This window comes from Cervus canadensis, chromosome 5 (assembly GCF_019320065.1).
Source record: "Cervus canadensis isolate Bull #8, Minnesota chromosome 5, ASM1932006v1, whole genome shotgun sequence".
In the NCBI taxonomy this organism is placed as follows: Eukaryota; Metazoa; Chordata; class Mammalia; order Artiodactyla; family Cervidae; genus Cervus; species Cervus canadensis.
The window spans coordinates 94,091,242-94,107,793 of record NC_057390.1 but is presented as its reverse complement, the minus strand read 5'-3'; the positions used below and the strand labels follow the sequence as shown (position 1 = coordinate 94,107,793).

Sequence of the window (16,552 nt, the reverse complement as noted above, 5' to 3'; positions counted from 1 at the left end):
GAGGAGACCAGATGGCACCCGTGTGACCCACATGAGCTGCCTCGGGATGCCTGGCACCTCGCACCGGCTCACCCCCTCCTCCAACCGGCCCCATGCCCTCTCCTCAATAGACATACTCATTCAGGACAATAATTTCCAGCTCAAGGTCTCCTTTGTCTTTTACAACTTGGTTATAGCGGCTCCTCCATGACTCCAGAGTGGATAAAGCTTCAGCGACATAAAGATCCTGGGAACAGGGGACAGTAGACAGGGTCCGTCGGTCAGGTGTCAGCACTGAGGCCCAGGGAGCCGAGGGCCATCCCAGGCCACACCCCTCACCCTGATAACGTGATAACCCCTGATAACCCCACTCCTGAGATTCCTTTCTAGAAGCGCTGAGACTAAAGCAGCAGCCAGATGCTACTTTTCAGTTTCCAGCATCACACGCACCTTGACTGCAAATCCATAACCATCATTCCCACCCGCGATACTGCTGTGGTTAGAATGTCCCACAAACCCTCCACTTGTCTCCAGCCAGCTGCCCTCCCCCATCACCATCCTTTTAGCTGTTTACTCCCTGACTGCCTCTTCCTCCAGCCAGCCAGCCGTCCTCCCAGCTCATTCACCCCCTCGACTGCCATCCATTTCTCCATTTGCCCACCCAGCCACCTCTCTGGAGCTTTTCGCCTCCACCTGCCCAGCTGCTCCTTGCCCATCCACCGCCCCACCCCCGTCCCTTCCTCGTCGCCGGCCCTCCTCGGGGAGGCCACTACCTTGTCGGCAAGTTGCACGTGCAGCTGCTCAGCATACTCCTCGCTCTTCTCGGCTCTCTCTTTTTGGGCTCGGATGGCTTTCTTCAAGGACTCTTTGTCTCGCTCTCCCTTCTGCTTCAGTTCCTTCAGCTGCTCCATGATGGCCTCCACTTCTGCCTTGTGCTGGTTTCCGCTGCGCTCCAGGTTCTGGGAGGCAGGGACAATGGTGGAGGAGAGACAAGAAGTCCGGAGAAGGGTGCGGTGCGGGGTGGGGGGGGGGTGGCGGGCAGCAAAAAGGAGGAATGAGGGAGACAGAAATCAGGTCAACTGTGTGGGAGGTGATACAGACCAGAGATGTGAGGGCCCTGCCCAGCTCCCCAAAACACCTCTCCCATCACGGAACCCGCTGGGTCTTGGTGTTAAAATAGAACTCTTCTGGCATCCTTCCCTGAACTCCCAGTAGTCAGAGATATTCCTCAGTTACTCAGCAGAGCTGTGACCTTAGAGGGTCCCTGGCTCAAAGACGTCAGCCCACCCCCTACCCCCTACCCACCCCATGGGTAGTTAGGAGAACTGGAGGCCTAAGGAATTACGTGACTGGCTCAGGAGCATGGCACCCACTGGTCACTGCTGGGAAGAACACCCAAACCCCTGCTCTTGCCCCTGGCCCAGAGTGTCCCTTGCCACTGGCTCAGAGTGCTTTGGCAGCAGCACCCCCGAAACCTTTAGGGGCAAATCCTGAATGTGAGCACCTTGGCCAGGCCACAGTCCCTGGACTGCCAGGCCCTGCCCTCTCCCTTTCCCACCAGTGGGGCCAAGCCGGTACCTTGATCTGCATACACAGGCGACTGTTCTCCGCCTCTTTGCACCGAAGCTGTGCTTGCAAATGCCCCCGCATGGTCTCCATGGACTTGGAAAGCTCAGATGCTGTCTTTGCTTGAGCCTTTGGAGAGACAGAGAAAGTGACAAGAGCCAGGATTTGAACCCAGCTCTGCAATTCCAGAGCACACTCTACCCACGAACTGGAAGAGCGCACTCTCCCGGCCCACACGGAGGAGCGACTGTCGGGGATGGTACCTTCTCACATTGTATTTCCTGGAGGAGCTCTTCCACCTCCTTGTCTTTGTCTTGCAGCAGTAATAGCAGGCGCTGGGGAGAAAAGACTGTCATGAGCTCCCTGGGAAGGGAGAGGAGGCTCAGCCCAGGGAGGACAAGACTCCTGTGAGTGCCTGGCCACTGGGCTCAAGTCCCAAAGACACTGGCCCATGTCACAGAGATCAAGCAGGAAGCACCTAACATCTGTATCACAATTTTTTTTAATAACAATTTAAAATAATGTTAACTGTGGGAAATACTGACACACACAAAAAACACTAAGGAATACCCACAATCTCCCACCCAGAGATAACCACTGTTAACACAGACTAAAAAGCCAAGTACATATTTTGCTGTATGACCATGTTTACCATAGTGTGATTAAATATGTATCTTTTGATAAAGCACCTTAGTATTTCCATTTACTGATGTATCGTAATTTGACAAGGCTCTCGAGCTGCGAATGCACATTCAGGCATTATCACCATGACTGCTGAATCCTAGTGATGTTCAGCCAGGCACCAAGGGCCAAACCTTGGGAATCATGGTCTCTATTTCTTTCTCTCTCTCAGAACCTCACAACAGACATTAATACGTCTAATGCTCCAGAAAGTCTTGAAGTTAAACAGCTTGTTGAATGTGCCATTCAGGCTGGTCAGTAGTTTCCCATATTTATTTGGCCATGTATCACTCCCCCCCTCTTTTGTTTCTTATACCCATTAACACTTGAGGAACTCAGGGTTCCATGGAACAGACTTTGGAACATGCTGCCTTGGCAGAGATTCCTTAGGAGAACTGAAATTTTGGGGTCAAGAAGTCTACACCGTAATACAAACGAGGAAATTCAGAGAACAAACTGATGGCTTACAAATCCATCACCACCATCACCATCCCTCAGGCTGGCGTCCAACTTGGTGATTCAAGCTCTCAAGTGAGCAGCTAGACAAGCCCAGTGGAGCAGGAGGGATGGGAATATCTGCTTCATATTTTTTACAGATCATGAAACTAAGAGCCCCCCAAAAATATCGGAGCAGGGCTCCAGCCCTCCTGCAGCCGCTCAGCACCTCTATGCTGTCGCCTATACCCGCTCTGGCAGGCAGGGGGCGCTGTGTGTTACCGCTTTCTCAGAGTCCGCCTCCGCCAGCCGTTTCAATAGTGTCCCTTGCTGTTCCATCAGTCTGTCGGAATCCTTTAAGGGAAGGCAGGAAAAGCCAACTCGTTAACCAATAAACTGAGATGTCTACTTCCTCTAGATCCTATTCCTTTCCTGAAAATTATATTTCTCATGATGGAAGTAATGAATTATATACTCATCATAAAATATTTAGTGAAGCCCTCATCCCCACCTCCAAACCCAGTCCTACAGTGGCGAGTTTGGTGACTGTCCTGCCCTTCCTTTCTTTCTGCATTTACACAGAGCTACACCTAGAGAACTATCTTTTGGGAGGTAAGGGGTGGGAAGGAATTAATGTGTAATTTTACCAAAATGATACCATACTGTAATTCTGTCTACAACTGGATTCTTAAAAAACACATTTATTGAGATATAAATTCAGATACAGGTCATCCATTTAAAATGTACAATTCAACAGTTTTTGGTATATTTGGTAAAATATAACAAACTTTGCCGCCATTTTTAAGTGTAAAATTCAGTGGCATATGGTACATTTACAATGCTATGTAACCGTCACTACCATCTGAAAGAGAAAAGTGAAAGTATTAGTCGCTCAGTCGTGTCCGACTCTTCGTGACCCTATGGACTATAGCCTGCCAGGCTCCTCTGTCCATGGAATTCTACAGGCAAGAATACTGGAGCGGCCATGCCCTCCTCCAGGGGATCTTCCCAACGCAGATATCGAACCCAGATCTCCTACATTGCAGGAGGATTCTTTACTGTGTGAGCCACCAGGGAAGACCCACTACTATCTACTTTCACAATTTTTTCATCACCTAGAAAGAAACCCGCACCTGTCAAGCAGTCAGTCTCCATTTTCTCTTCCTCCCTGCCCCCATAAACCCCCAATCTGTGCTTTTAGTGTGTAGGGGTGGGCTGGGGTGGCATGCCACATGACTTGCAGGATCTTAGTTCCCTGACCAGGGACTGAACCCTGGCCCTGGCAGTGAAAGTGCCAAGTCCTAACCACTGGCTGCTGCTGCTGCTGCTGCTAAGTGGCTTCAGTCACGCCCGACTCTGTGCGACCCCATAGACGGCAGCCCACCAGGCTCCCCCGTCCCTGGGATTCTCCAGGCAAGAATACTGGAGTGGGTTACCACTTGCTTCTCCAATAAATGAAAGTGAAAAGTGAAAGTGAAGTCGCTCAGTCATGTCTGACTCCTAGCGACCCCATGGACTGCAGCCTACCAGGCCCCTCCGTCCATGGGATTTTCCAGGCAAGAGTACTGGAGTGAGTTGCCATTGCCTTCTCTGGCCTAACCACTAGACCACCAGGGAATTCCCTAACCCCTAATCTGCTTTCTGTCTCTAAAATGCAGCGGTATTTTTAACCTCCCCCCATAACTTTTGGACAATAAGGTGGCTCCTGGGTTTTGCAACAATAAATACCAGGTTTTGCAGCTGTAAAATACTGCAGCAATAGACATGTTGAGCATATACCATGGTGTCTCTCCAGGACTGATACAAAGGGTAAGAATGGCTGGGCCAGAAGGTTTGTGATTTGTGACAGCTGACATGCCCTGCATAATGCCTGCACTGACTCACACACCTTCAAGCAGGATCTGAGAGCACCGGGCAGCAGCCAGCCTCTACCTCTTGCCAGTCTTGCCAGCATGAACCCTTCTGTTAATTCACACTTCCCTAATTACTGAATTATTAAATAACTCTCATGCTTATTTAGCCATTTAGGCTTCCCCTTCCCCAGACTGCCCGCTCACACCCTTGCCCACTTTCACACTGGGCTGTGTCTTTGTGAACCATCTCTATCCTTCCTCCCGGGCACCTGAACAAAGTACCCCTAGAAGAAGGCTCACTCCTCTTTCCATTTCAGTCCCTCAGTTCACCCTAACGGGCCAAGAGAAAAGGGCTCCCTGATCCCGAAATTTCCCGGGGACCCAGGAACTGAAAGAAGACAGCACTATGGTTTCTCTGGCAACAAGAGGCAAAGAACACAGGATGAAAGCCTGGACCGGGGATCCAAAGGATAGGCCATGACGCCCTCTGAGCCTCTGGGGGACTCTACACAGACTAGCACGTGACCACAGCAAATCCCCCACCCTGTGGAGCCAAGCACTGTCACCACGCCCACTTCACAGACCAAGAGACTGAGGCTGGGAGAAGTGAAGTCAGCTGCCTGAGATCACAGTCGGAAAAGGCAGAGCTGTGCCCAAAGCCAAAGAACTCCAGAGCCGGGACACTGCCCCCACCGCTCTGAGCACTCCCCAGGAAGCACTGAGGTGGGGGTGCAGTCCCGAGGGCCGCACAGGCAGGAGGAGGTGAGCACCTGGATAGAACTGGGGACACCTGCTATGGGTGGGAGTTTAAATTAGCTGACCCCTCACCTCCAACTGGAGAGTCTGGGCTTCCAGGCTGGTATAATAGGAGGTAAGAAGGCAAAAAGGGAAAACAACTGGTAGGAAGAAGTTTTCTGAAAGCCCCTCCAGTCCCAAGACAAGCAGTAGCCTCAGCCACCATTTACCAAGCACCCACCGCGTGCCGGGAGTACACACAATCCTCATCCAGGCAACATCTCTAAATCCCTTACCACCCCATGTGAAAGATGCTATTCCCATTTTATAGGTGGGAAATCCAAGGCCCAGAGAGATTAAAAATCACCCACCCATGAACACTGAACTAGAAATGAGACAGAAATATTTTAAGAGGATAATTTAGCTGTAACTAGTAAAAGTCATAGAAATATATTCTGGAAACTCTCAAGAACACCAGAATAGTCCAGACGAATGTGCAAAATAACACTGCTTGTGAGCGCAAACAACTGAAAACTGCCTCCATCAACGGAAGGGTGAGTAAATAAGTTGTGGTACTGTCACAAAACGGAATAGAGCAGGGCAAATGAACCACCTTAGGTTTCAAGGATAAAAATGGATAGATCTCATGAAAACATTGACTGAAAAACGCAAAGTAAGAATACACATGGAACAATATCATTTATGTCAAGTCTGAGAACATGCTAAACTATACCATACGTTGCTTGAGGATGCATACCCAAGAGAAAAACTATCGGAACGCAGATAAAGTTCCCCTCTGATGGGAGGGAGATGAGGTTATTGACAAAGGAGACCAAGACGGATTCAGTCATGTGGACAAGGTTTTGTTTAGAAAGTTGGATAGCAGATCCACTATTGTTTTAAACGTTAATTTTTAGAATAAAAGCAAAGGAAGGTGACACTGCTTTTTAAAAAAAAGATGGTAAACTAAGAAAAATAGGGAATTCCCTGGCAGTCCAGTCATTGGGACTCTGAGTTTCCATGACAGGGAGTGTGGGTTTGACCCCCAGTCAGGGGTCTAGGATCCCACAAACTGCACGAAGCAGCCAAAAAAAAAAAAAAAGTCCTAAACAAGCAAATAAACAAAATCTAAGAAAAATACCATCTTGTCAGGACTGGCATTTTGAGACTCCAGGTACCCCTTTGGGTTGAACCAAGTGGGAAGAGAGCTATTTATGCTGTCAGTCTTTTCAGAATCATTTGCTAACATAAAATATATTTGAGACCATTTTTTTTTAAGAAAACAAAGTGATATCATACAATGTATCTGCCAGCCATTAAGCCTCCTACTTCCTAAAACTCAGGTCTCCTCCTCTGCCTGCTTTGCCACAGGAACCCTGGGATGGGCTAAAACCCCTCCCTGACTCCCCACTGCCCTTCTGACTTCCAAGGTCCTTCTTGTACTGCCAGGCCCGCTTCAAAAAGGAAGGCAGTCTGTCTACCAGATGCCCGGCGTTTCATGTGATTGATTTCAGCCAATCTTCCTATGACCCCTCAGGTCAGCAAGCACCGAGAATATTTTCTTTTTACAGACAGGAGCCTGCAGGGCTGGAAGGGCCCAGGCTCTGCATGGGAGCCTGGGTGGGGCGGGGGCCGCCCCTCACCTCTTTGCAGTGTTGATCCCTCAGCAGGTCTCGCAGAGTGCGGTTGGTCTCTTCAAATGTGCTCAGCTTCTGCAGGAGAAGTTCCTTCTGCCTCGTTAGGGTGTTGATGTCCGAGCAGGTCATCTGTTTCTCCTGGAACACAGGAGGCAATCTTGCCAGGCACAAGGGGAGAATGGAAGAGCTGGCACAGGGAATTTCCATGGGGAACTTAGGAGTCCCTGGTGCCAGGAAGCCTGGGCAAGAAGAGCTGGGCAAGGCAGCTGCAGGAGGAAGACCAGAAGGGATGGGCTGGAGCTGAGCCTGCTGAGAGTGCCAGGCAGAGAAAGGGGCCGGAGAGCTCAGTGTGGGCAAGAGCAGTTAGGGCAGGCTTCCTGGAAGAGGTACACTTCCTGGACGATATACTTGGTGCCTGATACTTGCAAGAATCAGACAGATGCCTGGATTTACTGTGATCCCAGGAGACCCATGATGACATCTCCTCGGAGGCCCCGGCTACCAAAGGTCATCTTCGAGGGTCAGGCCCCAGAAGTGAGAAGGGGGGGCTGAGGAGTTAAGAGTGCCCTGCCCTGGCCTGAAGATGTCATAAAGTCAGCATGATGACTGCGTAAAGACCCCGCCAGAGTCTGCAGGTGCCCCATCTCTGGGCCCAGCCCCGGGCTGGGCGGCTTTGGCGGCCGCTTACCGATTTCAGTTTCCCGATGGTGTCCTTCAGGGCCATGACTTGTTTGGCAGCAGCAGCCCCATCCATCTCAGCCTCCACGAGCTTGGACATGAGGCACTCCTTCTCCTGCTGGAGGTGTTTCTTCTGTAGCCTGGGGCCAGAAAGAACAGGACCCTGTGAGCCGCCCCCCAGGGCCCTGCCCACCTGAAGCTGCGAGGCTCGCCTCACAATGCCCTGCGAGCCTCATCTCCTGGTCAGGGTACAGGAGTGGGGGAGGGGGGCAGGGATGGCCCTTCAGGCCCGCTCGGCCTTCTGGAAGGAAATGCGGTCACCAGAGCGGGGCCTCCATACCAGGAGACGTGCTGCCACCTGCTTGTCTCTCAGAAACCAGTGTCACCGCAGCCCCCGGCCACTGCCAAGGTCACCTAGCCACCATCTTCAGATCCACTTCTGAGCTCTCCCCTCCGCTCTCCCCACGTCCGGTCACACCGCTCCCTTGCTTCCATCACCCTTCAGTGGCTCCCAAGCACCCTCAATGCAAATGCCTCCAAGTGGGCACCAAGAGCCCTTGCGAACCTGTGGCACCCCTGCCCTTGGCCCACCCTATTGCCCTCGCTCTGGCCTGCTTTTTTACTTCTCAGTCACAGACGCCTCCCTCCTTGGGGCCTTCCCAGAACACGATCCTGCGACCGGCCGCGTCTTCTGCCCTCATACCCACTGCCTGGCTCCTAGGTGTCCTGAGGGACTCTTGTTTTTTTTTTACACAAAGATCTCCCCGATGCCCTCCCCCACTGCACTCCGCAGGGGATCAGGAGTGCACTGGTGACCGTGCTGACCCTGGGGCCGGGCCGGGGGCGGGCCGCTCACATGGTGTAGTCCTTCTCCTCCTTGATGCGCTCGATGTTGTGCCGCAGCACCGTGTTCTCGTGCTCGGTCTCGGCCAGCTCTTGGGCCACCTCCTCCAGCTCCTCCTTCCGCTCCTCCAGGAACCTTTTGGCCATCTGGCGCTCTCCCTTCTGCATCTTGACCTGTGTGGGGGCACGCAGCCAGGGGCCACTGAGGGGAGGCGGCCCCTCCCCACATCTCGAGGCCCATCGCTCGGGACCAAGCGGAGGGCACCTCGGACTGAGCGCTCAAGTGTCATGGCGGGGGCGGGAGAGGGGGTCCTCTGGCCGCAGCTCAGTCAGGCGTCACAAAGACCCTGGGCGGTCACTGTTCCTCTCATCTCGTCACTGAGGAAATGGAGGGGGCAGCGCCTGAGTGACTTTCTGCTTGGGGACGGAGCCAGGATACAAACGGTGGTTCAGCTGGCACACCACCGGAGGAGATATCACTAAAAGGCCCCTGCCCCGCAGGCTGTGGAGAAAGGCGGGCCTGTTGCCAGACAGCCACCAGCCCCAGGTTCTCTGGGGAGGCCGGTGGGCCCTGGGCGTAGCGGAGGCTAAGGACACAGGCCCCACCAGCAGCCACAGCCTGGAGTCTGAGGCCACTCCGCCAGCTTCGTACTTGGGGGCCCTTGGATTTCCAGGTCCCACCCAAAGACACAGCCCAGCAACTGAGGACAAACTTCCTTCGCCTCTCTGGGCAATTGCTTTGTTTTTTTTTTTAAACTTCTGCATAAAAACGGAAAAGAGGCCCTAGTGTTCCAGTCATTTCATCTCCAAAACAGGGACAATAATACCATCGACTTCATTTACTGTTGCCAAAAAAAAAAAAAAAAATCAAACCAGGCCATCCATACAGAGCACCTGGCAAGGTCAGGGCCAGGCCCGGGCTAAATGCTTGATGGAGAGGAATCCCAGGTTGCCCTGACTACCTCCACAAGGGCATCTGAAACCCTGGGAGGCCTGCAGAGGCAGCTGGAAGGGGGTGTCCACTAGGACACCACCTGACAAGTCTCCAGTGGCCTCGGGACACTAGGCAGTCCAGCCCCTTACCTCCCTCACCTCAGACTTGAGACAACCAACCGCGTTCATTAAACTGTCAATCTTCTTATCATAACGGTTCATTTTACAGTGACCGGAGTCATCATCTTCTGTAGAGAGGTCACTTAACCGCATCACGGAGACCAGCTTTTCTGAAGATGGTGGCGTGATCTCCAGGCAGTGAGGTGGATTCTGATGTAGAGGAGGGAGAAATACATGCACTCACAAGGCAGAACTGCAGCCACTGGTCCCACCAGCCCCGACTGTCCACTGGGCAGGAAGAGCTAAAACCGCTAAAGGGCAACCACAGGGACCCCAGAGGAAAGGACACACCAACCTTCTTGGTGGAACGTTATCTCATTACCTACCCTCATTTAAATGATGTTTCTGAAGCTCTTCTAATATAGAAATAAAAAGCCTGCGTTACAGTGTCAAGTTTAAAATGAAGGACATAACAAATTGGCAAAACCAGTAATAACCAAGACTCATGAAATATGGCAAGTTTTTTAAAAGAATATGAATACATGATAGTGGATCATTGCAAAGGCACACAAAGCTTCTATAACAGGTATTTTAAGGACAAGTGGAGATCTGAAGTTTGACCCAACACTATATGATTAATAAATGAAGTTTGGAAAAAAAAAAATAGAAATGAAGTTTTCAGGATGAATCATTGTTATTTTGGCATGGAGAAAATGGTATTAGAAAAGCATACAGACTAATTTAGGGTTAAAATAGTGTGTCTGGAAAATGTTTACTTAAATATATCAACAGAAAAAAAAATTTTTTTAAAATGCATGTCCCCCTAGGAGAAGTTTATGTAAAGCTGAGTAAGACCTTTGAGACTTCAAAAAGAAATTCTAATCTGGGGGCCAGCATTTCCATGGGGATTTGATACATTGAACTTTTTGACTCTCTCATTCTACACATTTATTCCAGTGCATTAAGTAATTGTTATTTCTCACTATTTGCAGTTTTTTGCTTCTCTTAAGCTAAGGTGGTTAAACTTCTGTGCCAATTTCTAGGGCAAGACGATGGCTATCAGGAATAAAGGATGTGTTTTACAAGCGTGTAGCTGGTTATGTCAAACAAATAAGACACATAGGGTGCAATTTTAAAATGTATGTGCTCTTTACCCCAGTACACTCTATTTTGAGGAATTTATCAAGAATAACTAAGAATGTGAATCAATATTTAAATTCAGGTTAGGATATAGATAAATGTACAAGCAGACAGTACAGGTTAAAAACTTAACAGTACACAAATGTACATACAATGGAATAAGGCCTTAAAAAAATAATGTACAATGTAAATATAGTCAAAATATAAGGGAAAAAAGGTTGTTCAATAAGTAAAATATAATCCCACTGCTACAAAAATCAAAAGAATGAGTATATTCACAAGAAAGGATCCGGAAAGCTGGCACCTAAAGTTACAGGGGTCTTCTCGGGGTGGTAGAATTACAGGTCTTTTTTACTTTCTTCCCTGGGCTGATTTTGATTTTCTGATTTTTCAACAATGACTATGCATTGCTTTTATAAGAAAAAAAAAGTTATTCTTAATCTATAAAAGGAGGACAATAGAAAAATATATAGATAATATGATTATAATTTAAAAAAAGAAAAAACTCTGCATCAGAAAAAGTGATAATAAATGTACCAAAATAGTAAGTTTCACTGGTTTCATTCAAGGGTGGGAGCGAGAAGAACAAGACCAGAGAGGACCTTCTGGGGAAGCTGGTGATGCTGATTTTGGAGGTGGGTGATAGTTACACAGTTTGTAAAAAGTCAACAAGCAGCACGCTTCTGATGTGTGTGCTGGAATTACAAGTGATTGTCTCTTTTATAGTATTTTCAACTTTCCATCATAAAAACAGATGACTTGCTTAATAACAGAGGAAAAAAACCCAGACGTGTTTTCTCCCAAAGATATCTTAGGTACCAGAAGAGGTTTTAAAAATCAAACAAGAATCAAAAAAAAAAAAAATCAAACAAGAATCCCCACATCACACAGCAGCTACTGGAGTCCATGTCCAGCTCCACCACAAACTTCCTCCTCCTAAGGTCTTTTCTCTCTTGTCGATAATGTAAGGATGGGCTGAGGCCTGCTGGGAACATGGGAGGCCACTGAAAAGTGGAGAGGAGCTAGTCCAAGAGGACAGCATGAGAGACAGCTACTGCTCAAGGGATGGTCGGCCACATCTCTGGGCCCCTCCATTTCTAGGATTCTGTGGCCCCAGGCCTGGAAGAGGTACTCAGCTTTCTAGAGGGGACCATGGCTCCTAGCAACCCATGTCAACAGGAAGTCCATTTCCACAGCGGCATGATTTTTGATATTTATATTTCCAAAAAACTACCTAAGTCTCTTCACTAAAAATTTAAAAAAAGTGTTTTAAACTATAAAATATATTATGTGATAAAGACATTCAGGCAGACCACAAAAAGATAAAGCAGTAAAGCCTCCCACACCCGGAGGTAATCACTGCTTGCTACTTCTAGTATTGCCTCCCAGAACATGTTTGTACATACAAACATATTCACACACACGTGGACTGTACACAGATGTCCTTTTCTGCACAGACAGGGCCACACCCTCCATGCGGTGCCACGTGGTGCTTATAGAGACACCCGCCTCCATCTAGCAGTGGTTGTGTGGCACTCCATTGTATGGATGCATCTTAATTTTAACCAATACCCTCCGTTAGATGGCGTCTAATTTTTCCCTAATACAAACAATGCTTCAGCAAACATCCTGTTACACACAGATTCCTGTGCTCTTCTGTGACTTTTTGAGCATCAATTCTCAAGTGCAGAACTACAGAATCCATGTTTAGATAAATGCTGCCAAACCATCCACTCAAAAACTATCTAAAAAGATTCGGTGATAGCCCTATATGCTTGTCAACAGAAGATATTCTGAATCTGTTCAACTTCTTTCCACTCAACAAAAATGATAGCTTGCTATTTCTTCGAAAATGTAGTTGGTTCTAATTTACATTTCACTGATTGCTAGTGAGGTACACACGGTAGAAAAATCTTAGAAATCATTTTAATTCCAATCTTCCTGGGAGAGAGATGTCAGAACACTTGTCATGTACTCCCGAGAATACCAAACTCCCTTTGTCTCTTAGGGATTAAATGAATCAGGGAGTGAAGAGCATGAAGTATGACTCTAAACTTCAAAGTAATTACAATTATTTCTAATTTTAAAAGTAATAAGCTCTCAGAAAAAGGATAAATCTTTCAAAACAGAGCAGGCATCATCCTCTTAAGATATGGTCACCCCTCGGTATCCACAGGGATTGGTTCCAAGACTCATGGATACTGAAATCTGAGGCTGCTCAAGTCCCTTATGTAAAATGGTGCAGTATTTGCATGTAACCTAGGCGCATCCTCTTGTACACTTTAAATTCTCTCTAGATTATTTATAATACTTGATACAATGGAAATGCTATGTAATTTGCTGTCACACAGCAAATTCAAGTTTTGCTTTTTGGAACTTTCTGGATTTTTGTTTTTCATCTCTGGATGGTTGAATCCACAGACGCAGAACCAGCGGATATGGTGGGCTGACTGTAGTCTCAAGGCCTTTACTCGTCTCAATCATGAGACTTCGGGTCCAAAACACAGCCATAGGCCTTGTCTTATCATTGGGTTTCTTCACTGCAATTGACCAGAATGTAAGCGTAGAGGGCAGAGCTGCCAGTGCACAGCAAGAAATGTCTCAAGAAATGCATGAATTACTGCACAGAAGGATGGATGGACAAGCAAAACGTGTTGAGGCATGGCCAAAAAAAGACAACAGTTCTCCTGGTACCTTGGCAACTAATACTGAAGGCAATTATTCCTCAGGAGATTGTTCCAATGTATGTTTTTTTAAGTTTCTGGCCACTCCACGCAGCATGTGGGATCTTAGTTCCCTGACCAGGGATAGAACCTGTGCCCTGTGCATTAGGAGGGCTGAGTCGTAACCACTGCACCACCAGGCAAGTCTCTATTCCAGTGATTTTGATTCTATCTACGGAGTAAGTGCATGGTCTCTTATGCACTTATCCACAAAAGAGAAGCTGCCTTCCTGGATGTGTACATTCTGGTATACATTTGTCAAGTCTGCTTCAGACACTAGCACAGTATTAGATCCTCACATACAAATCAGAGAGGCTATGGGTACCACCTCTAGGATGAGACACCCTGAGTCCTACCTCCAGCTCTGCTACTCCCTCTGTGACACTTCACCTCTCTGAGCCTTGGGTTCTCATCTGCACCTCGGGAGAGCGGGTGCAGCTACCACATTACGGTGTTGGAAGGACTTGAGAAGATTCTCGTACTTTCAGGGTTTAGCAAAGCACTCAGTGAGCGGGACCCACTGGGACATCTCTGAGAGCTACAGCCAACCCTGAACCATACCGAGCATAAGGCCTGCTAAAACCTGACCAGTCCGAGAAGAAAAGCCTGAACAAGAATGAGCCTACCTCCCAATTGCATCCCACATGCCGGGCGGATGATTTTCCAGGGGGCATCCAAGGTACCTTGGTTTTCACCCGGACACTCCGCCGCACATTCACGGTGTCCCCTTTCATTCCGCGCTTATGAGATTTCTGTGGAAAGGGACAAACCCAGGGTCACTTCCCTACACAGCTGGCCGTGGCGTCACTCTGCAAGTGGCGTCCACTTCCAACTCTGCAGGGGAGCCTCTTCTGACTAAGGCTACTGCTGCCTTTTCTGGGTGACTGTCCTGCCTACCTTCCAACCAGGCGACCGACCTCTGACAGTGAGTGCATTGGCCTCACCCCCCTGGCATGCTCCTACCTGGCTGTTGGTCGCTGACGTTTTGGAGAGTTTTTTTATGTGGACGTGGACAGGGGTGTTCTCATCCACGTGAACATGTAAGGGGGGAGTTGAAGAGCGGTCCTTCATGGTTCGCTTCTGGCAGGCGGGGGAGGACAACACAAAAAAGGTTGATCTGCGGATGAGTAAACTGGGCATAAAAACCGAGTTCACAGCCTCTGGGGGCCACTGAAAGCCTAGCCACCAAGCGAGCAGAACAGCGACCAGCACTACTGGCATGCAGGTGGGAAGCGAGGCGGGTGTGCCGTTCAGCAGGCTCATGCAGAGATGCCAACTGAAGACCAGAAGGGAGACCCAAGGCCGCCCAAGAAAAGGGGCTGAGCGACCCACAGGTTCTACACAAGAGTCCCAGACCCAAGGCCCAGGGGTCCTCAGAGCTCCATCTCTTTGCAAGCCTGCTGGAACGCACGGCTCCTCCTGAGATGCAGCACAGCACAGCTGGAAAGCGGGTGGGGCCGCCACGCCGGATTCTGAACAGGGCATGTGGATTAGCATGGGAAATACACAGACGGGTTAGGGTGCAAGACACGACAAGCAGCAGGCAGGTAAAAGACGATCAAGACAGAAAGCTGGAACAAATGCCGAGATGAGAAGGTTGTACAGCTTCTAAAGACAACATAAGCAGGGCCAAACACAGACCCCCTGCCCACCAGCAGCTCCTATCAATCCCCGTTCTTTTACTTTTTTTCCTTCTTTCTTTTTTGAAAATTTGTTTCATTATTTTTGAAATTTGTCTGGAAAGATTAGGTTAAGACAACCTCCTCACACCCAGCAGCCTTACCACAGGCAAAACTGAATTCACCCATGAGCAGTCTATGTGTGAAGGCACTTAACAGAGCGCCTGGCCACCGGGGTGCCAGCAGAAGCATGCGTTTTTTTTTTTTTGTGGCTGGACCGCAGGTGGAGGGGCTGCTCCGAGCGCATGTCACCTACCGTCACGGTAACACTGGGTGCGCCGCAAGGTGTCCTCAAGACCTTTTTCTGCGTGAGACTCGTTACTCCGTTCTTTCCACACGATGGAAACCTGTACCCAGGCACAAGAACCAGATTATAAGCAGAAAACTAGGGCTCTTTTATTTCTTAGCTCTCCCGAAGTTATATATATATATGGTGGCTAACGAGTTCACGGCTAGGAGAGCCAGTCTGAAATTACTTGGCTCCCTTGACACGAGCACCAAACACTCATGGTGTGCCCAGCAGGAGGATGGAAACACGGGGCAGTGAGCAGTCGCAGCGCTGGCTTTTTAGCCTGCCATTGCGTCACACTATTGTGACCTTTTACTGAAAAGCCCAGCTGTCATCCTTTCAGGAGACAAAAAGCAGACAGCATGTGGGTAACAGTCAACACAGTAGCCTGGATGAGGGTGAAAGTGCCCAGAATACTGCCTGGGACAATGCTCAGGGAACGACTGACCTGAAAAGACAGAGCCATAGGCTCTGGAATAGTCTCTGTGACTCAGTCTCATAAAACTAATCATCAAATATTCAACTAAGAGGATGAAAAATGATTATTACCTAAAATATTTCACTTGCTACCCTTTAAGCACCTAAGAGGTAGGGTTATTATTATTTTTTGTAATACCATATCTTACTTATACATAAATGGCCCCCTCACCAAATATGCAAATAAAGCAAATATTTAATCTCCAAATTTTGGCAGCAGTACATCCAAGAACTCCAAGACAGGAAGGGACTTGAAAAGTACATGTGATCCATCCCACTGCCTAAAAGACAGACCCCAAAATACGACCTTGTCCTCACCCTCCCTTATTTTGGGGGAAAAAAACACAATATAAAAATGCAACGAAAAATTCTCAAGCACTTTAGCACACACTTTGTTGTATGTATGTCACACCTTGGTAAAAAAGAAAACAATAAATAAATAGAGTCCTACTAATCATCTAGCAAAGGAATTACCAAACCTGGGTAGACAGGTGTTTCTCCTCCTCAGATCATTTGTGAACACTTAAAAGTCAATAGATGTGGAAAAGCTCTCTTTCTCAGTAGGCTTTCCATCAGACTACCTGGATTCCATCAAGATACGGGTAACTGCGACATCCACCTCTTACATGGTTATTTACTGACACCTAGCCTCCTTTCAAAAAAGATCTGAGCCTAGTATTCCAGTGACAACAATGGTGATCCTATTTGCTACCAGGAACTGGGGCACCTGAGGAAAGAGGGCCAGAGGGAGGCAGAGAGGGCATGTGAGTGCATTTTCCTCCTT

General features: G+C 48.6%; 1 protein-coding gene across 6 annotated transcripts in view; it reads right to left on the bottom strand.

Annotated features, from left to right (window-relative positions):
- ODF2 (outer dense fiber of sperm tails 2) overlaps nucleotides 1-16,552 on the bottom strand; it is a 29,915-nt gene that overhangs the window by 11,607 nt on the left and 1,756 nt on the right. For 2 of the 6 annotated variants that reach the window (XM_043469724.1, XM_043469727.1), the window contains 12 exons: nucleotides 15,259-15,349; nucleotides 14,287-14,403; nucleotides 13,950-14,075; nucleotides 9,500-9,670; nucleotides 8,421-8,581; nucleotides 7,575-7,704; nucleotides 6,893-7,024; nucleotides 2,944-3,015; nucleotides 1,809-1,880; nucleotides 1,558-1,674; nucleotides 753-938; nucleotides 117-226 (listed from right to left, as the gene is read on the bottom strand). In XM_043469724.1, the coding sequence (XP_043325659.1) occupies nucleotides 117-226; nucleotides 753-938; nucleotides 1,558-1,674; nucleotides 1,809-1,880; nucleotides 2,944-3,015; nucleotides 6,893-7,024; nucleotides 7,575-7,704; nucleotides 8,421-8,581; nucleotides 9,500-9,670; nucleotides 13,950-14,075; nucleotides 14,287-14,403; nucleotides 15,259-15,349 (1,485 nt within the window). Of the gene's footprint in view, nucleotides 1-116; nucleotides 227-752; nucleotides 939-1,557; nucleotides 1,675-1,808; nucleotides 1,881-2,943; nucleotides 3,016-6,892; nucleotides 7,025-7,574; nucleotides 7,705-8,420; nucleotides 8,582-9,499; nucleotides 9,671-13,949; nucleotides 14,076-14,286; nucleotides 14,441-15,258; nucleotides 15,350-16,552 lie in introns of all 6 variants that reach the window. The other 4 variants (XM_043469726.1, XM_043469729.1, XM_043469725.1 and 1 more) reach the window with 3 other exon arrangements.